The sequence below is a fragment of the Punica granatum genome, chromosome 3 (genome assembly GCF_007655135.1).
Source record: "Punica granatum isolate Tunisia-2019 chromosome 3, ASM765513v2, whole genome shotgun sequence".
Taxonomy (NCBI): Eukaryota; Viridiplantae; Streptophyta; class Magnoliopsida; order Myrtales; family Lythraceae; genus Punica; species Punica granatum.
In genome coordinates this window covers 35,089,515-35,109,902 of record NC_045129.1, presented here as the reverse complement: position 1 = coordinate 35,109,902, position 20,388 = coordinate 35,089,515, and the positions used below count along the sequence as shown (strand labels likewise).

General features: G+C 38.6%; 4 protein-coding genes across 5 annotated transcripts; 3 read left to right on the top strand and 1 right to left on the bottom strand.

Annotated features, from left to right (window-relative positions):
- The first annotated feature begins 1,547 nt into the window (after positions 1-1,547).
- Positions 1,548-5,482, top strand: LOC116201921 (65-kDa microtubule-associated protein 8). Of its 2 annotated transcripts, none has more exons than XM_031533381.1 (11): positions 1,548-1,901; positions 1,990-2,193; positions 2,442-2,711; positions 2,790-3,002; positions 3,120-3,275; positions 3,365-3,524; positions 3,604-3,755; positions 3,841-3,928; positions 4,155-4,228; positions 4,659-4,733; positions 4,872-5,482. In XM_031533381.1, exons 1-11 carry the CDS (start codon positions 1,818-1,820, stop codon positions 5,193-5,195), a joined length of 1,800 nt encoding a protein of 599 aa, XP_031389241.1. In that variant the 5' UTR covers positions 1,548-1,817; the 3' UTR covers positions 5,196-5,482. The 2 variants fall into 2 exon arrangements, with proteins under 2 accessions (XP_031389241.1, XP_031389242.1); XM_031533382.1 differs by having other exon boundaries at positions 1,551-1,901; positions 2,454-2,711.
- Positions 5,483-5,578: 96 nt separating this feature from the next.
- On the bottom strand, positions 5,579-6,197 carry LOC116201922 (nuclear transcription factor Y subunit C-5). Its single transcript, XM_031533383.1, has one exon. It carries the CDS (start codon positions 6,148-6,150, stop codon positions 5,737-5,739), a length of 414 nt encoding a protein of 137 aa, XP_031389243.1. The 5' UTR covers positions 6,151-6,197; the 3' UTR covers positions 5,579-5,736.
- Positions 6,198-11,315: 5,118 nt separating this feature from the next.
- On the top strand, positions 11,316-13,014 carry LOC116198727 (transcription and mRNA export factor ENY2). The gene is made up of 5 exons (XM_031528949.1): positions 11,316-11,476; positions 11,581-11,671; positions 11,792-11,886; positions 12,135-12,211; positions 12,524-13,014. Coding segments are annotated over exons 1-5 (339 nt in total). The 5' UTR covers positions 11,316-11,474; the 3' UTR covers positions 12,598-13,014.
- Positions 13,015-14,304: 1,290 nt separating this feature from the next.
- On the top strand, positions 14,305-19,553 carry LOC116201769 (meiosis-specific protein ASY1). The gene is made up of 22 exons (XM_031533168.1): positions 14,305-14,437; positions 14,574-14,630; positions 15,227-15,323; positions 15,440-15,508; positions 15,596-15,688; positions 15,801-15,924; positions 16,019-16,088; positions 16,223-16,264; positions 16,566-16,694; positions 16,784-16,897; positions 16,996-17,038; positions 17,134-17,172; positions 17,352-17,476; positions 17,587-17,599; positions 17,708-17,784; positions 17,908-18,009; positions 18,342-18,492; positions 18,584-18,663; positions 18,747-18,804; positions 18,914-19,077; positions 19,172-19,309; positions 19,418-19,553. Exons 1-22 carry the CDS (start codon positions 14,435-14,437, stop codon positions 19,469-19,471), a joined length of 1,842 nt encoding a protein of 613 aa, XP_031389028.1. The 5' UTR covers positions 14,305-14,434; the 3' UTR covers positions 19,472-19,553.
- The last annotated feature ends 835 nt before the right edge of the window (positions 19,554-20,388 follow it).

Genomic DNA, 20,388 nt, shown 5'->3' with positions numbered 1-20,388 from the left:
AGAACGCGAAGTTGGCTTTTTGATGCGTTTTCCGTCGGAATCGGCTCCTGCATTCATGGTTTGAACGATCCATTTCCTTCAAAAACAAACTTTCGTGTCTTTCAACTGTCAACGTCAAGCACCCGACAATGAGACGTAATGTTAGATTTCTGGTGTACGCTGCTCTCTATGGTTCAATTCTCTTCTCCATCATCCCTTCTTCATCTGCAGAGGGGTAAGCATTTAGAGGACTCGACTCAAGAGTTAGTCCGGGCTAAAAGGCTGGACCCATGCAGTGATTGAATGAACGAATATTGTTATGTGATTGATAAAAGGGCCTGAGAGGTCAGACGAACATCTTAGGACGCAATCTTCTTTGCTAACAGGTATACATCATCCATGGACCAGGGAAACAGCCACTGTTCTGCCAAACATTCAAAAAGCGACGCCGGAACACACCGGCCTACATCCTCGTCCACACCTACCCAGGTGGAGCCAGTGGCAATAGTTCCCTTGATTAAATATACTTTTATCATGATCAAAAGCCCTTTGTCGACCTCGTGGATTAAAGCTAAATGCAATAGACTGACGAAATTACTCTTTATAAGGGACTAATTTGGTAAGATTAGTCCTATAAAAGGAAAGACTCGAAGTTCGGGGGCTGCATTTCAGAACTTGTGCCGTCGTACAGACACCACCTGGTCCGTCTGGTCTAATAATCAAAAGAAGGTGAATAAGGTGGGATGTATCTGTTGATAGTGATCCCTAAGACATGCTACCGATGGCCTAATATTATTTTATTGTATTACAATTTTTGTTAATTTAATGAGTTTATTTCCCTATACGATGTCCCTTTCATGCTTGCTTGGTCAAGTTCATATTCGCTCCATTTTCTTTTTCCATATATACAAATAATATGAAGAAGTCAAATATTCGACATTTGATTGGCTATTTGTTATGGGATAAACTAATAGAGGGATAATGATTTTGTTTTTGTATCAATGAACTGATAATGTGATCTTCAGTTGGAATGCATTTTTCTGTTGGATATATGCATTTGGTTTCGTGTACGGTCTCTCACTTCCATACTTCTTTTTTCAAACGAATTACGAGATCACACGAATACTTGTTACATTATTCAAAATAGTTACTCCCCAACCACCGATGCTCTCCAAGACTCGTAACCCATTCAACAGAGCTAGCAAATTCATGTTTCAATCGTGTACCTGTGGCAGGCAGTTAGTAGTCTTACTACTTGTCCGATTTTTACTTGCATGTGTTGGGGTCGCAAATCCATCAGAAATACTTCGTATTTTCCGGAAAGTCGATGCCAGAACGGGTATTAGTCTCAACAAATGTAACCAAAATATACAATATTAGATGGGGCATGCTACTTACTTGACTAAGAAAGACCAACTTATATATATATATATATATATATATATATATGTATGTATGTATGTATGTATGTATATGTAAAGAGAAACAAGACAGAGACGTCTTTCCTACAATTTATTCAAAAGCTGCAGAGGGAGATGACTGATGAGAGCCCGCGGGAACCTTAAAAAAGAAACTGATCATATCAACCAACTGAAAAAGAATGTGTAGTGGGAGGGGAGGCAGATTCTTGAACCCAAAGCTTTAAGCATCACCTACTTCTGCCCACTGTGCAACCTTTACCTTGTCTTTTAAGCAAAACCTCTCATCCCCAATCCAATAGAACTTCTCTAACCCGCTCCACCCGGCTCTCTCGAGCGGAAAAATGGAAGCATAGGTTTTCGTGTCCTCTGGTACTCGGAGTGACGAACTCTTGTGCATTGACAGAACTTCCCCATCCGATGGGTCCGTATCAGACGCCCGGTGGAACGAGGAGCCCTGCTCTGCCGGAGACTTCTTGCGGGTATCTACTCCAAGAGCTGCAGGTTTGACAGAGGGATGGGAGTTTTAGCATTATTTGCTTCTTTGATAATGAATTTCTGGTGGGTGAGTTTGGTGTTTGTTGCTTGACAGATGATATGGGATGAAGTCGGGGAAGACAGGTTCGAAAGGGAGAAGGTTCTGCTGGATTTGGAGCAGGAGTGCATTGAGGTTTATAGGAGAAAAGTGGACTCTGCGAATATATCGAGAACTCGCCTGCATCAGCAGTTGGCCGAAGCTGAAGCAGAGTTCACCCATCTCCTTCTGTCCCTCGGTGAACGGTCTCTGCCTGGCCGGGTACTGATGTCACAGTTTACTTTTTACGTATTCGCCTCTTTGCTGCATCCGAACATAGTGTTAATAGTCACAGTACAAATCTCGATCATGTCTCATGGAGAGAACTTGTTACATTGATTGTAAGCTTATGATCCCATTTTGTCACAGTACACAGTGTGGAAGTTAGTAAAAAATGCGGTTAATTCTCTTACACATTGCACATTTAACTGTCGAATTTCACCAAACCAGCAATGCTAACTTTATTGAAGCCTTCTAAGCAGCCAGAGAAAATGTCGGGAACGCTGAAGGAACAGCTAGATTCGATTACTCCAGCTTTGAGGGAGATGCAACTGAGGAAAGAAGAGCGGGTGAAACAATTCAGAGCAGTGCAGGGGCAGATCCAGAAAATCTCGGCAGAGATTGCCGGTCAGTCAGTCTACGACGAATCACCCTCGAGCATCATCGTAAATGAGAACGACCTCTCGCTGAAGAAGCTAGAGGAGTATCAGAATGAGCTCCAGAAGCTTCACAATGAGAAGGTATAACAATTAACTACAGCAACTCTTAAAAGTACCATCTCAGACGATGACTGCTTTTTCTTTTCTTGATTGGGGAAGAACGATAGGCTTCAGCAAGTGGAGAAGTACACGGATAGAATCCACAGCCTGTGCACGACCCTGGGAATGGATTCCTCAACGATCATCACAAAGGTCCACCCAACTCTGAATGAACTATGCGGGATATCGAAGAACATAAGTGATGTTATCTTGGCAAAGCTCGATAGCACCGTCGTATCTTTGGAGGAAGAAAGACTGAAACGGCTAGAGAAGGTGAAATTCTCAGCTTAAAATTTATATACAAATCATTGACTAGATGCCATATCTTTACTCGAATATATGAAATTGTTCTACCAATATCGCGGAGACAATTTTCAACGCCTTTTGCAGCTCAAATATCTTGGCAAAGCATTGACCAACTTATGGAATCTGATGGACACACCCTATAAAGATCGCCGGACATTTTCTCATGTGACGGGTTTATTATCCGTCTCTCCAATGGATGTGTTGGAACCTGGAAGCCTCACCCTTAATATAATCCAACAGGTGCATATATGATATATTAATCCACTCTCACAAAATTATTGTCACTAAGATAATGATGGAGTTATAAATTATGTTGCTTCAACTTCAAGGCGGAAGCTGAAGTCAAGAGGCTGGATCAGTTGAAAGCCAGCAAGATGAAAGAGCTCTTTGTAAAGAAGCAGAATGAACTCGAAGAAATATGCCACAGATCACACATGGAAATTCCTTCGAGACCTGAGATGGATAATATACTGAACCTCATAAACTCTGGTATGGCCGAACTACTAAGATTCGTGTACGTTCAATTGTTGAGACCAAAACTTGCAAAGACTGACTCAAATGCCTAAAGGGGAGATCGATCATGCCGACCTCCTCATGAGCATGGATGAACAGATAGCAAGGGCAAGAGAAGAAGCTTCAAGTAGAAATGCCATAATGGAAAAGGTGGAGAAATGGGTATTAGCGCGAGATGAAGAGCGCTGGTTGGAAGAATACAACAGGGTTAGTTTCAGATGCTGATATGCATTATTATTTAATGGCAGTCCAATGGCCCAATTTGTATAACCATTTTCATTAAATTTTGTAGGATGAGAATCGATATTCAGTCAGCAGGGGAGCCTATAGGAATCTAAAGCGTGCGGAACGTGCCCGGGTGACTGTTAATAAAATCCCAGGTAAGGTTATTCTTCCTACTAAAGGGATTAAGAGGGAAAAACATACAGATCAATACAATAGAGAGGGAACTAACTGGTCGGAGGGGTGAGGTTTACCTACTTTCAAAGGTAAGCATTGATATTTCTACTTTCTTTATCGAGGAGAAGCCTAAATGATCATTCTGAAAATCTCTTCATACAATTCCCATGATTGAAACCTTTAACCTGTGGATCCAAACAAATGCAGCTCTGGTGGACCTATTGATAGCTAAGACTAAGAGTTGGGAAGAAGAAAGAAAGAAAGTTTTCTTGTACGACGAGGTAACATGTTTTCTTAGTTCTCCATACAGTTTATATACCTAAGACCTGACACCAACTGGGGTCCTGAGAGATAATAAAGGATCATCTACTCTAGTTGGGACCATGAACATTAGATACTGCCAGATAAATGGCAATGCGGATGGTAATTTAACCTCACGGAAAGGTAGCCATCTAGAAGGATTGATGCTTCTTTTCTTTATCAATAAAACATGGTAAAATAAAACTTTGTCTAAAGAAGAATAAGGGAAACAATTGATATTGGAGAAGCCTTGAGAAAATACATTTCATGAGAAAGTTGATCAACAAACCCAGGCCAAACTTCCCATAGTATTCCAAATTCGCCATGTTAAACTGCTTATATGTTGTTTTTCTGAGACATGATGTTCCAGTTCTAAACTCCCTAACAGTATTGACACCTCTTGTTTTCTAGGTTCCGCTGCTTGCTATGCTGGAGGAGTATAACGTGTTGAGGCAGGAAAGGGAGGAGGAGAAGCAAAAGCAAAGGGTTCGTTCTTTTTCATGCTTATGCAATGAAATTAATGAATCTACGGCATGCAAGTGCCACGCTTACTTCCCCTGTCCATTTTCTTCCGCATTGAAATGGTATAGCAACTGCTTCATAACCAGTAAGCTTCCTATGCAGGATCAGAAGAAGGTACAAAGCCAGGCAGGAGTTGAGCCAGAGAACTCGATCAGGTCGAGACCAGGTACAAGCAGTCGACGCTTGTCGAATAGGAGCTTGAATGGGGTTTTTGGCAATGCTTCCCCATTGAACGGGAGGATCCCATCAGGAATCCCGCAGTTAGAATCTAATAGCATCAATCTGGGGGCTCAAACTACTTCCTTCAGAAAGGAAGGAAGAAAGAAAAAGGCACAAAAAATGCTTTCTCGACCTGGATTTATGACTAACGGCAAAGACGAGACTGCTTCAGTAGTCTCCACCTGTTCCGGCCCCTTATCCCCTTGAACTTTATGCCCGATTCATCATCTTCAAGTCTGATTAAAATAAAACAAGGCTGAATGCCAAATAGGGGGTATGTTGATTTTCTGAATAACTTTATTAGGCTTGACGAATAACTTGAGGTTTTGTAATAATGTCCGAGTCGTGGTTTTGTATGAGTTTGATTCAATCTTTTGTATTTAATTCTCTTGCTTACTGTTGTTATTTCGATATTTCGGCAATCTTACTGGATTTGGATGCAAAATTTCCACCTTGTAAGCATTGAAGCAAGTAGTCATTGCCATGCATTTCAACCGAAACCTTCTCAACACATCAGTTGAGAGTTTTATATGAATATGCAGTGCAATCGATCTATCACATGAATATCAAATGCAATTGGCAACAAGATAGAGATGGTATAGTAACTTTAGTTACTCGCTACGGTTCACTAAATATGCCATGGCAACATTCCATTACAGATCAACAATCGCCAACCGTAATTATCATCATCGGTAATCATTCTGTGCACAATCGACTTTAACTTATAGAAAAAAAAACTGCAATTACTCTAAGTAGAAGCATCACTTACAGGTTTAGAGAAGAATTGGTCGATCCTCCGTGTGCCGGCAGGCACTGGCTTTGGCTTGTCAGCTACAGCAAGAGATCTGGATTTATCAGCCGCTTGAAGATCCAATGACTCAGACGGCACGGGAAGCGAGTCCAGGAGGAAATCACTGGTCTGCCTGTGCCTCTTCACCGCGAGCCTCATGTGCTCGAGCTTAACGGTCTTCCGCTTCTTCTCCTTCGCGACCTCTGCAGATCTCTCGGCAAGGAACTCGAGGAAGTGCTGAGTCGCGCAGGTGACCAGAAACAGGGCTTCCGAGTTGACTTTATTGATCTCCTTGTCGAGCTTCATGATCTTCTTCACCCGGCCGGTGGGGAAATCAGGTCCGGTCGTCTCCGGCGTCTCTTCGTCCGCCATTGTTGTGTGAGAAGTCGAGCTTGGGGGAAGGTAGAAATGATTGGAGGCGGGCATTAATTATGTCCAATTGGCGGGAAATGGGCGATAGATTGATGGTCGTCTATGCCCCTGGTTGTGAATTAAATTACCGTCACTGCCACGCAAGGTACGAGCAAATTATGAGTAAGTATCGAATTTTTGGTATCGTACGGGAAAGAAAGGGAAAAAATAAGAAGAAGAAGGAAGGGTCGGTCAAAAAAAGAAAAAAGGAAGGACAAGAAGGTTTTTTTATTAAAATACATATTACATACATTACTTTAACTCTGAAGTAATAATAATATGAAATAGCAAAATATAATATATACATTTACTTAACTACAAAGTAAAAATAATATAAATAATATAATAATATAATAATGGAGCTCGAATTTTCTTATCATCTTTCTCATGAAAATAACATAAATGCAAAATTGATAAATAGATCAGTTTCTTTGTCTCATTTACTCCTTTTTCCCCTTTCATATAGCTTTCTCATTTCATTTTGGATGATTCATTGAGATCGTAATCACTACTCTTTATTGGCACTATCTTAACAAAAAAAAAAATTCCTCTTACTTCTGATATTATTTTTCATCATTCATTTGGTTATTATTAGATCTTGTAGTTCATTTTGTTAATAATTATTCTTCCTCTACCATATCCTATAATAAAGAAAGAAGATGTGGACGTGTAAATATACTTTTGAATTCTTGAATATATTAATAAAAATAGTAAATTAGCTAGGTACAAGTAAATATAGTGTTGTACCTATCGATCCAATATAAGTTGCAATCTTTTATTTTTCTCTCAAAAACTCTAAATTTTTGTTACTTTTTAAATTCTTTTCAATGTAATTTTTTTTATAACCTTATTGTTTGAATATGAATATATCAAGTACGTTTGATGACTTGCGGTATACTTATACAACATTGCACAAGAAAGATTTACATAGATTAAAAGGGAGCACTAGAAAAATATCAAGTTTTAACAAAATCATTGCGTTGAACTTTTTTCACTTAATTTGATTTGTTTGGCCAAGTCATTGTTTTCTAAAAATACCAATTTGGTCCATAACTTTTAGATTTTTCTTCTTAAGTTCAAGTTTTTTTACTGAAAAAAGACACCACATGTCTTATAATTCTTTCTTAGTATTAAAATTAAAATATAGGGAAAATGTCAAATTTGGTCCTCAACCTTTAGCTCTTTTTCTATCTTGGTTATAAACATTTTCTTTGATTGGATTTCATCCTCAATCTTTTCCATGCAGTTTGAGTTCAGTCATTCCATCCAAAATTCCGTCCACTATCACTGACATGTATATTAGTCAAATGAGAGTGCGCCACGTGCTCAACAAATCACTACTACTATAAACCAGTTGTTATGGAACAAATCCAATTCTTTTTTTAATTAGACTCGTAAACCGGATGAAAATACTTCCAATTCTTTTATGATTCCAACCATCGCTTCTTTTTCGTCATCTCGCATTTTCTCATCCATCATTATCTCCTTCACGAGTGATCTTTTACCTAAGAATCACCACAAGCAATCAATCCATGAAATTAGTGTGCCCAATGCAACGATTGCGCCTCGAGTGCTAATTAGGGTTTTTTTGCTTCTTCGATTCCAAAGGTACGATACATGTTAACCCGTATTTAGGGTTTCTTTTTTCTTTTTTATTCTCCTTTAGTTTGTTGTCTTTTTCGCTCCTAGGTTTCGATTCCAAAGGCATGAGTGTTACTTCCAGGAATTAATTTGTCTTTACCCCAATCCACTTTCAATGTTTACTATCAAAATTCAGCGAAAGGAAATAAAAAGATCTTTTATTGTTGTCCTATAGTATTGTATTTACAAACTCTCTTCACTTAATATTTGGTAACATACAATTTTTTTATTATTATTTCTCTTTTGAAAACATTAGCATCTATCTGAAGTGAGATGTTTTCCAACTAATTTTATTATATTTTTTTCTTTAGAGCTTTCAATGGGGAGTAAAGCATCACTAAGGTTCAATTTGGGTGGGGTCTTCATTGGCAATCCTCCGAACTTGGCATATGCCGAGGGTTCCGTACATGAGGTGAGTGACCTCGATGTGAACTGCATTTCCTACTCTTTCCTAGAAAGCTGGATTACCGAGTGACATCGTCCATTGAAGATCTCGGTGATGCTCGACAAGGGAAACCAACACTTTCAGGTTATTAATTATTCTTTACTTTCAATATTTCTAGTTTCTTTATATATATGGCCCATTATAAATAGTATGTGATTTTGCTTATAATTTCAGGTGAAGACTTATGTGGCTAGGCACACATGCAGCACGCAGAATAGAAACAAGTTGGTGACTGCAGGATTTCTTGCAAAATATTGTTATCGTAGACTTAAAGCTGCACAAACTTTGACGTCGAGGGAAATGAAGGAATTTGTGAAGGAGGACCTTAGGGTCGAAGTCTCTATCGGTCAATGTGAAAGGGGCAACAGGCTTAATGGGCTTCTGTTTGACGAAAAGATGGAATTGGATGCCTTGGGTTCACGATACTCCTTATAGGACAAGGTGGCCTTGTCAAGTCATTTCATCTGCGGAACGGTAGTAGAGAACCACCACCAAGGTGGTAGCCCAGTGAAATGGGTTATGTCTTTCAAAGAGGAGGTCAAGAGATCGAACCTCAACTTAAACACGAAAATGCTTGCGTTAGTAGATCATTATCTTCTATCATATGAGAACTGTTATGGTCAACTGTGCGCTTTGATGAGATTATGGTGATTTAGGTGGGTTGATGTCTTACCGAGTCCTTTACCTAATCGGGCGAATGAAACATTTCATGGCGGCTATAGAGCTCATCTGGTCTCCCCCTTCCAGCCTTTTATTCAAAGAAAAAAAAAATGGGTAGTAGAGAACCACCTCTGACTGGATTGTGCCTCCTTGGAGCGTATGAAAGGGCGTCTCGAGAAGCAAGGTTAGAGATCTGTGCTTATGGTTATTATCTGGAACAGTGGTTCATAATAAAGTGATTTATGCCTTGTGACGGTTGCCGAAGGTTGTGATTTTAGCCGAATGTTCGTTTTGCCTCGATATTAAAAGGAACCGAGGCCAACTTTGAAGGGTCCAGGCAGTGACAAACGATGAGAAGAGAATTTTGTTCTCCTAATCCAAGAACTGACCTCTCCATCCATTTTTCCAGTAGTTCAAACTATACACTTCGTATCCACATATACTACAAATAGTTTGCATTGGCATGCATTTGTTTGGAAAAATACCACTCAATGCGTTCCCTCTGGTGTGTAATTATAGTCAAATTCATATGCATTTACTTTGAATAAAGAAATATAATTTCCAAATTAAATATTGTCTATTATTATTTTTCTATATTTAGTCGTTAAATTCAATTTTTCACGCTAATTAAATAAACAGTCTTTCAATTAGTTCTTTTTTCTTTAACGTTGACAGTAGAAGTCATGTGTAGTTATTTAGCTGTAATAAATATAATTATAAAAACCATTATTCTCTTACAATTAAAGACTTTTATAGTTAAAAGATAATATTTACTATTTCATACATTAAAAAAGTTTCAGCTACCTTTTTTGATTCCGACTATATAAAATTCAATAAATAGTGTTAAAGAGAATTAAAACAAAAGTATAATTTGAACCTCAATAGTATGGTATTATATATGTACTACTTCTTTTTCTAAGATATCTCTTGGTAATAAGCAAGTGGTTTTGGTTCTCTCTTTACTTCTCTGCCTCTAATATCATATATTTAACTTTTCACTCTATATTCTCAAACGTTAACGAATTGTATATTATGAAGGTGAGGTTTATTTGCATTATTTACGTAGACATCATATGTAAACATGTTTTAATTTGATTCAACTTTTGCTATTAGGGCACTTCTATTGTTGTGTTTATCATGAAAATTTACTGTCAATTTCTATATGTCGATTTGGCAAAATATATATATATATATATACTTGTCCATATTCTTATGATTTTTTTTAATAGCAAAACCTTTTACAATTTCCTATTATAAGGATATCAAATTATAAAAGTATATTTTAAGCAATAGACTTTCATTCTCTTAATATTTAAATTTTTATTTGTTGATATTCTCTTATTCTCTATCCTTCCCACATTAAACTAATAAAAATTTGAAGCCATGCTTTGGTAAGATAATACCTTAAAGTAATTATTGTTTTCATGAAAGGACATTCAATATGGATTAGTTTTCATCTACAACTATGCTAACTTTCTCATTAGAGGGAGTGTCTTCTTTGTTATTTTCTAGTGATTTATTTAATTAGAAATACATAGATTTTAATGGGCAATCTGTTTTTATTTAAAAAATTTCAATCCAATTATTTATATGGAATAACCCGTGCATTTTTTGGGATCGGGAACTAGTCTATATATGAGTAGCGAGTAACTAAAGTAATTATTGTTTTCATGAAAGGCATTAACTAAAGATTAGTTTTTACTAGTATTCTATCCCGTATGTTGCACGGGTTCAATATCATATATATATTAATATTTTTATGAGAACTATTCACATTTTTAACAGTAAGTTTTCTTATTAGTAAAAATAAATGATTAATTTGAAACTCAAAACAATAATCTTCAATAATATTAGACTAAATATAAATGATTAAATAAAAAATTTGTAACCAATTTTCTTATACAATATGAATTATATTTCTTGATATTTCTAAATTATGAAAAATAATTACTTCTTATTAAGAAAAATAACTAATTTACTTCTTGTTATGGAAAATAATTGATAAGTAAAGCAAATTGATATTTCTAATTACGAAAATTAATTACTTCTTATTATGAAAAATAACTAATTTACTTCTTGTTATGAAAAAAATAATTGATAAGTAAAGCAAATTGATATTAAATATAGGTCTACTAATTGCTTGTAGGAGTCAATTTTACTATATATATGGATTTTATAAATAGACGTTATAGATGAAAATATCTTTCGACATGTCCACTTGGAAATATTTTGTTAATTATCCGTTTTTAATTACCATTTAGGCATTTGGGATAAATTTTCCAAAATTCTGGGAATAGACTTAGAGAAATTAAACTACAGGGGGCACTTCTAGACTACTATTATACCCCAAGGAGCAAATTGAAAATAGCCCAAGCGGAAGAAAACATCTGATACGGTCACCGACTTCAAGCCCCCCTTTGAAAGGCTAAAGCCGCTGACGATTGTTCCGCCTTCCCCGCGAGATTCTGGCTGCCTGAAACCGCCGGCGTTCTCTAATCGCAGCCAGCGACCTCAGGGTTCAGCTCGTTTCCCGGCCACGATGTGAGACTCCATTTCAGCGGATTTCTGTTCACATCGCCGCATCTCATAATTTGTCTTACAGTGACACATGCTTCATTGTTTGCTCATGTCTTCGATTGCGACAGGAGGGGTTCCGTCAATCGTCCTCCGACTCCAGAAGCGGAGGACGGCCGGCAGGATCAGCATCTCAGCCTGCAAGAAATTATCAACATCAAGGTCTGTAGTACATCCTCTAAGCTTTAATACTTACGTGTGTATTTTTGCTTTATGTTGTTGTGGGATTGATGATTGAGATTGGGATGAGGTGAATCTGTGGGTTGATGTGAATTCGAGCAGTTGGTGGAGAGTGGGGAGAAAGAGCGGTTGAAGGAGCTGTTGAGGGAAAGGCTCATAGAGTGCGGTTGGAGGGATGAAATGAAAGAGCTCTGCAGGTAGATTCGTTCATCATATCTTATCACTTGGTGCAGGATTTCTTTGCTTAATTGTATTTATTATTCGTTGCGGTTTGAGGATGCAAAGCGGCAATAGGATTTTGCCTGGCAATGTCCTTAATCGGTTTTTCGCTTTGAGTACTGGAGGTGTTCATGCACATGGCAGCTGTGGCTTCCTGATTTCTCAATCTACTTTAAGCCTTGTTGCTTAAAAATACGGTCGAATGTTTCTGGCTATTCGATCGCAGGTCGTTTGTCAGGAAGAAAGGAAAGAACAATGTAACTGTGGAGGACCTTATAAATGTCATTACTCCAAAAGGCAGAGGTAAAATCTCTCTCCCGCTTGCGCTCTCTCTCAGTATGTATGTCATGCTGTTGCTCTTGCTCTTGCTGTCGTGTCGTTCTTGTGTTTTCTAAGTCTCGGAGTTCGAATCAGTAGCTTCAGCGGGGAGCGTCATTATTCATTTGACCTTATGCAATGACATGGTTCTAATGAGGATTCAATTTATAGAAACAGTTAAAAGAGTGGTTTGATGGTTCTAGCTGTACTAGCTCATCTCTTCTCAGTATCTATTAATCAAAAGGATTCATTAGGATTTTTGTGAATGCTAATTACGCGTCTTTCATGCTTATGTAGCTTCAGTTCCCGATTCAGTGAAGGCTGAGCTCTTGCAGCACATTAGATCTTTTCTTGGATCAGCCGCTCTGTGATTATGATGGATCTGTCTGCCATCGACTTGAAGTCATTTGATCTCTGAGAGTTTGGGGAGCTATTGCTGTATTCAGTAGTTCTGGGGATCATGTCACGAGCTTAAACATTAATAATTGGAAAAAAGCATGGTTTGGGTTGTACATTGTAATAGGATAGTATATTTGCTCTTTTCAGCTTTAGAAATCGTTTGCCTTGTAAACTGTGGTATAGGAAAAGGTATGAATCATATCTTGAACAGTCACTTGACCCTTGAAGATGTAATGTATCAGGTCATTCGGGGTGAAAAGTCCTTGTACCGGCTTCTGCTCTGTTGCTATCATCTCCGATCAATATCGTTTCCTTCTCTCTACCCCTCTCGGAGAGTTCGAACTCTGAACCTATAAAGGGAAATACTATGCTGCTTGCTGTTTGAGTTCCGACATGTCAAATGTTTCTTCGTTTTGGCCATAGCCACGTTGACCCTTTTGCATGATATCAGGAGTAGGAGGTTGATTTCATGGTGTATATGCGGACCATTGATACTACGAATTGCATAGCCAGTTCCTCTTCAATGCTTAAAGTGATGGATTTGATGGTTAACTTAAACCTCTCCAGATGAATGGCCCGTTTTGCTTATACGCTTGCATTTTTCGAAGATTAACCTTGCAGTTGATACTTTATATTACTACCTTGCCTATACTGTGAAAGGAGCATCTGCATGGAGCCGTTTCATTTGTGCTATTGTCTATGACACAATGCTGTGGCATGATCTGTTGTTAAAGTTGTCTATATTTACCGTCAAATCCAGTCATGACTTGACAATTTCAACTTTCGGTATTGAATTATCGAGTGAGAGATGGAATCGGAGGATAAACGTGCTGTCTTTTGTCGGCTTACTTATGATGGGGTCGATTACTATGCTCTTCTCAAGTCTCGAAATTGTCATGGGCCCAGACTCGAGGCGGGCCATGTTCTGTTTGGACCCGACCGTGCAACCTATAGCTTCTGTCAATATAACCACCACCCGTGGAACAATATGAGTTGCTAAGGCTTTCTCTTGAAATGAAGAACCGATTGACCCGTATAGTTACGCCTCGACAAATCACGTGTTCGGAATCCCGAGTATCAATTCGAAGCTTGGACCAGTACAATTAAGAGACCGATAGAGTGTGAAATGCAGATAATTAAGCTTGCGTTTGGTTTTCGAGTTGGATCATAATTCAACTTAATTTGATTTTGGGTAATGATTGTAAGTGTTGACAAATATATAAATGTGTGAGAATATATATACATACGTATACATAGATGTGAAAGTAGATTGAGAATTTATTATTAAAAAATTAATTATAAAAACGGTTAGGAAAATGTATGAGTAAAAAATTGTTATTAAGTAGAGAAAAAGACAAAACAATAATAATTACTATGTTGAATTTGAATAAGAATATAGTTGAGTTTGGTAGAATAAAATTTTTTACTTGAAGACGGGCCAAAGCCTTAACTTTAGAAAAATGTGTAGGACTCCGACCCATTTTCATTTTGGGCTTTTGGCTGCCACGGGCCCGAGGTCTGGCCATTAAACGACGGCGTAGCATTCCAGCCGGTGAGTTCGTTGCGAGCACTTTCTCGTGAAGTCTACCAGGGTTAATCATTTAACTGACGCTAAGGTCGACTAACCACGGTTAAGTTTGAATACCGTCCCCCATATAAAACGGCTCTCCACGCTCCCCTCTCCCGCCAGCTCTTTCACTTTCTCAGTTCACTCTTCCGAACCAAATTCTCTGTCCGTTCACGTTCTCTGAGCTCCATTTCTCTCCATCTTGCCCTCCTCCTCTTCTTCTCCTTCCACGTTCAGAGACAATGGTAATCTCAGTTTCCAGCTTCAGAGCTTCATCAGCTTCAGTTTGACGAATTCCTCCATGCAATCAGATTGATCGGATGATCGCTGCAGATCTACTCATCTCGCGTGCTTTCGTTTTTGGTTTTGTTTTATGTGCAGGTTGTTGCACAGAAAGTGAAGGAAGCAGAGATCACGGAGCAGGACTCGCTTCTGCTGGTGAGAAACAGCTCTGATCCATCCGATTTTTGCTTTCAAGCTCACGGATTATGATTTCCATACTTCTACTTTTGGCAACGCTGCTGAGGATTTTGCTACGATAACATCCTTGAATGATTTGATGTATTTTCTGTTTGTCTGGTTCCCGTTCATCAGTTTTTCTAGCTTGTATTAGATCAGATCCTCACCTGCTTGAGTGGAATATCCTTTAAACTTACCGGTGATCACCTCTCATTGTAGTGAATCTGAGCCACAGTGAGACTTTGCTTTCCGATTATACTGTAATGAAATTTTGAAATCTACTATAGATGTACTGATTTTGCATTTTCTGATGATCTGTGTAGTTGTTAAATTAGGTGGACGAAGAAATTTGTGAAAAGCGCCATGAGTACCTTAGCTCACGCATTAAAGCATTGCTTCTCTGCTAATTTATCATTGAATTTTCAAATAAATGAGCTTAGCCTGTGTATGATCATATCTTCATGAGTTAGACAGAGCATGTAGAAATTTGGAGTCGTGAGTTAAATTAGAAATCCTGCTAATTCTCCGCTGATGTTGGCTTGATCTTTGTTGTTTGATTGGATTCGCATGTAAAGACGAGGAACCTGCTTCGCATTGCGATCTTCAATATCAGTTATATCAGAGGCCTTTTTCCTGAGAAATATTTCAGTGATAAGTCTGTTCCAGCCCTCGGTAAGTTCGATCTAAGCCTACTTTATTCTAATCAAGCACATCTCGAGGTTGGTATTCTTCCAGAAATGTGTTGGTTCTCATTGTTTAATTTCCCTGAAAACTCCAATGGTTCACAGAGATGAAGATAAAGAAGTTGATGCCAATGGATGCAGAGTCGAGGAGATTGATCGATTGGATGGAGAAAGGCAAGCTAATATTTCCTATAGAAGATCTGCCTCCCGTTTCTCTCTCTTTTGCTTCTGTTAATCAGATCTAAGATTGTCATATTCTAGGTGTGTACGATGCATTGCAAAAGAAGTATCTGAAGACATTGTTGTTCTGTGTGTGTGAAGCACTGGAGGGGCCAATGATTGAGGAGTATTCATGTAATTTCGTGAAAAATTTCACAGTCCATAACAATAGACTGCTTAGATTGTATATGGCTAGTTGACCATCTAACTGAAATAACCTGTGGTTGTATCTTCTTTGTCCCTGCAGTTTCATTTAGTTACTCCAGTTCTGACAGACAGGAGATTACAATGAATGTCAGTCGCACTGGAAACAAGAAGGGAAGTGCTTTCAAGTGTGACTCTACCACAGAAATCACTGCCAACCAGATGAGGTCGACATTTCAATTGCTTACAGCTTCTGTTCAATTAGCTGCTGGCCTTATCAAAATATTGTACTCTAATTGGTGATTCCACTTTAATTTCCAGGAGTTCTGCTTGCAAAATGGTTCGAACACTTGTTCAGTTGATGAGAACTCTGGACAAAATGCCTGAGGAGGTAAGCCATTCAACATAAGGTTATCTGCGCTCAAGTTATTTTTGGTACACAAATCATTCCAAAACAAATTGTGTGGTTCTGCTTTTCTTCTTGCAATGTGGCTGCATTGACATGAACTTTAATTTCTATTTCAGCGGACAATTCTGATGAAGCTTCTGTACTATGATGATGTAACAGTATGGCTTCTTCTGTACCTTTTACTCATAAGCATGATTTCTTATCCTTTGGCTTCCACTGTTTAAGCATTTAGCAATTATAAAACTAATGGAAGAATGATCAGATGTGAATATAAAATTCGTAACATTGTGTTCTATAGAAAGGGTAACTGCACTATAATCAGAAACCTGACTAATTGAATCCCTTTTGCTTTATGAGTTGCACTTTGAAATACAAGTACTGAGTTGCATTTCTTTCATTAAAAATGCCATTACTTTCATAAAATTAGGGAAGTCATTCTAATACCACAAGGCCTTGCAGCCTGCAGATTATGAGCCTCCATTTTTCAGAGGCTGCTCTGAAGAAGAAGCTTATAATCCATGGACAAAGAATCCTTTGAAGATGGAGGTTGGTAATGTGAACAGCAAGCATTTTGTACTGGCTCTGAAGGTAGGGATTAAAACAAATGCGCTGCCATCTTTTTTAGTAGTGTCTCATACTCATAATAAATGTCCGAAGATTGGTTACATGGACTGCAGGTGAAGAGTGTGCTCGATCCCTGTGAGGATGAGAATGATGACAGTGAAGATGATGGAGTCAGCTTAGGAAATGATTCTGTACGAAGAGATGAGTATTCTGACTCTGACAGTGAGGTGAATTAGCAATCTCGCTCTATTCAAGAGTATCTTAGTATTGAAAGCTTTTAGTAAGTTTTCCAGTTACAGCGATATGCTCAATGAATTTGTTACAGGTCAACCATTCGCCCGGGAATGAATATGTGGTTGCCCCAATTGGTATAAACATTAATAAGCCTTGAAACTTCAGTTTTCTTTTCTTTTATTCTCTCTCCCCTCTCCTGAGACTGGACTAAACAATATTCACATGACAGAGAAAAAACAACAGGACAACAATTGCATGGCCGATGAAGGTAACATGTCTTTGATACATCCTGTCTGTTTTATGTTTGTTTTCTACATTTGTTTTTAACAATGAAATAATGGGAAAGGAAAGATAAGAATGTGCTCTGAGCTTTTGGCTTTTTTGCCTAGTAATTGTGATTTGGCTCCTAGATGAATAGAAACACTCAATCTGTTATACGAAGTGCAGATGATACTCAGGATCCTTCAGAAGATGAACAACAATTGGCTCGAGTGAAGGAGTGGATTATCTCTCACCACCTTGGCAGTTTCGAACTAGCTGATGTTCTCTCAAATTTTAGCGATATCTCAGTGGTGAGCATGTCCATCACAAAACTACCTTTCTAAAGAAGAAGAATACTGTGGACATTGTATCCAGACATACATTTTACATGGATTGTGATGCAGTACCACTGATAATGCAGGAGTTGACAGAAGGTGAGAGAGACTAGTCTGGCCAAAGCTTCTACGTGGGAGGACTTCGTAATGTTGCATTTTATTTACTCGAATATCCATATATAAACTTGACTTGATGATGATTTACAGAGATCATGGACAAACTTGTCGTGGAAGGTGTTATATCAAAGACAGGAAAGGACTGTTACACTGTCAACAAGCAGAAGGTTGTGGTCTATCTAGTCTCTTGCATTTATCCAAGTATTTTCTTCTTTATTTATTAATTAAATATATCGAAGTTAATTCGCTCTTTCCTAATGCTCCACCATTCGGTTGAAACTGGATGCCAGACTTCTGATTATGATTTCCCTGACGTGAAAGAGGAAATCGAAGCCCAGGCATTCCAAGGAGGTGAAAAAACTCCCCGGGTTGATGATTATATGTACATGAAGGTGCTCTGATGTCCACCATCTTCAATAATTTATTCTCTTTTACTGAACCTTCTTCAATGTCTTGATTATGATATGAAATCCACCACCTGCTTTGTTCTGCTTCCGTCGCATGCCTCTCAGAAAATGACTATCACCTATTGATTGGATCTCAATTAATTACAACCATTTCGTGTTTTATAAATTTGCTTTGGTGCATTGCAATGTGGTTTCCAACTGATGAAAGAACATTGCTTTTCATCTCTGTTGTTGTTCCTTCAAATTTTGACGAATAAGAACCAGTGTTGCCAGTATATTACTAATTGCATGCGGCACTCTTATTTTCACAATCCCAGGCTCTGTATCATGCTCTTCCAATGAACTACATAACAGTGGGAAAACTTCAAAGTAAGCTTGACAATGAAGCCAACCCGAGCACTGTAAGGAAGCTCATTGATAGGATGGTTTGTGATGGTCTGGTTGAAGGCAAAGGCACTGGGAGACTAGGTATTTACTTCAAAACGGATCCTGCAAATACTCACCATAACTTCCCTAGTAAGAAGAAGAATGTAATAATTTCGGTGGTTATGTGAAACAGGAAAGCGTGTCATCCGCTCTGATCTGACTGAGAAGAGGCTCGCTGAAGCCAAGAAAGCCTTGCAGCTGAATGACTCCATGGTAAAAGGAGACAGTCGAAAAATCTTGGCTCTGACATGTCTCTATGGACTTTTCTTACCCTCAGGTCTTTCATTTTTTGACAGGATGTCGACACCGATGAACTGAATGAGAATTCAGCTCTTCCTGAATACCAGGAAAACGGTACATAAACAAGCTCTTCCCCTCACCCCCCACCCGTCCCTTTGGTCTTGTGCTTACACGACCCCATAGGTATAACGAGGTTTTATGCTTCTTGAATCTCAATCATCAGGGAATAACCAGGACATGTCGACTTGTGGGGCCCTGCACTCCATCGGGTCAGATCTCACCCGCATGAGGGTCAGGTCCGATGTGAATCCCAACATCTCTATTCAGAGCGAGCAGACAATTTCCAGGACAAATGGCCGCGAGAACACACCCACAAGCAGGGCCAAGGTAAAAGCTTTTGATAATTGCTTACTCTTACAATCTGGCAATGAAAGGCTAACTGGTGCATTTATTCTATCTCATGTGTGCCTTTCTTGTGCAGCCAGTAGCTTCAAGAGAGAGCTTCGTCCCCGGGAATGGCAATGCCCGAGCAAACATTGGCACCCCAAATGGTGAAGAGGGGGACACCGTTACTTGTAGCAGGTCAACCCAAGATAAACGCCCGAGGAAGACAAGCACAGTAACTCTCAGATCCTCCATTTAAGAATAAGAATGGACTCTGCACAGGCTTAAGATTTCTTTCAATTTCATTAAAAGATGACATACCGCATTTCTTGTGTTTCTGCAGGTTAAGGAGCCAATCCTCCAGTACACAAAGCGCCAGAAGTCACAAGTTGCTTGAGCTTTGAAAGAAGCCACTGCTTCTTAAAGATCTTTCTCACTCTGATTTGACTAGATTCAGAACTAAACTAAATAGCTGGAATTATGAGGAAATATATAACTTTAGGTAAGTACCTGGTAGTTTATTTTGATCCTGGTGGAAAGGATTTGGTCGCTCTTGAAAGTAGAATATTGAAAGTCAAAACCTTCCAAATGATGAATGATTTAAATTCGAAATTGTGTGTCAGGTTTAATGCCAATTGAACAGTCAGACTATGATCAAGGAGATGATCAAAAGACCCATACAGCAAAGAAAGCGAATCCAGGATGCAATTACACAAAATCTTATTTGAACGAACAACAGCAGGCTTGAAGACACTGTTTATTACAGAACTGTTTCCATCAGTGCAAAATAGGATCCAAAGTTTTCTCACGAATGCAAAGCTCAAGTATGCACTTCAAATCAGAAAAGAGCCCCATCCTTTCGGGTGGTGCTGTCTGCATCAATTGCAGAAGAATGTCACTAGCATCGCAGATATAAATGAAGCAACCTAAAATATGTAGAAAACTCAACACCATGGAAGATAACTAAAATAGCCCTTAAGTCAGATGGAGACTGTTTCGGAATTTCCAATTTCTATCTCAGCAAACACAAATAAGCAGCATTACGAGTATACAGGAGAAACCCGGTTTCATGTGCCATAGCTTGACAAGTTACAGGCACCAATTCCTAGAACAAGTATTTTATTTCAAGCTCATATCTATTACACTTTTTGCCTACTCAGATTGTATTTTCTTTCTTTGTTTTATTGATGGATGAGTTCGACTGAATTAACATATACATGAAATACTTACGGAAGTGAAAGATCACACGTCGAAAGTGAAACATCTCAAAACTGATGACCATTGGTACAAAAGCTAAAAACTCTAGACCGACTC

Coding starts and splice junctions, on each gene's coding strand:
- LOC116198727 (XM_031528949.1), top strand. Junction 11,672..11,791: donor AAGAAATTATCAACATCAAG/GTCTGTAGTACA, acceptor GAATTCGAGCAG/TTGGTGGAGAGTGGGGAGAA. Junction 12,212..12,523: donor CATTACTCCAAAAGGCAGAG/GTAAAATCTCTC, acceptor ATGCTTATGTAG/CTTCAGTTCCCGATTCAGTG.
- LOC116201769 (XM_031533168.1), top strand. Junction 18,493..18,583: donor CAAAGGCACTGGGAGACTAG/GTATTTACTTCA, acceptor TATGTGAAACAG/GAAAGCGTGTCATCCGCTCT. Junction 19,310..19,417: donor GCCCGAGGAAGACAAGCACA/GTAACTCTCAGA, acceptor GTGTTTCTGCAG/GTTAAGGAGCCAATCCTCCA.
- LOC116201922 (XM_031533383.1), bottom strand. CDS start 6,150: ATGGCGGACGAAGAGACGCCGGAGACGACCGGACCTGATTTCCCCACC.
- LOC116201921 (XM_031533381.1), top strand. CDS start 1,818: ATGGGTCCGTATCAGACGCCCGGTGGAACGAGGAGCCCTGCTCTGCCG. Junction 3,003..3,119: donor GACTGAAACGGCTAGAGAAG/GTGAAATTCTCA, acceptor CGCCTTTTGCAG/CTCAAATATCTTGGCAAAGC. Junction 3,929..4,154: donor GACTGTTAATAAAATCCCAG/GTAAGGTTATTC, acceptor AAACAAATGCAG/CTCTGGTGGACCTATTGATA.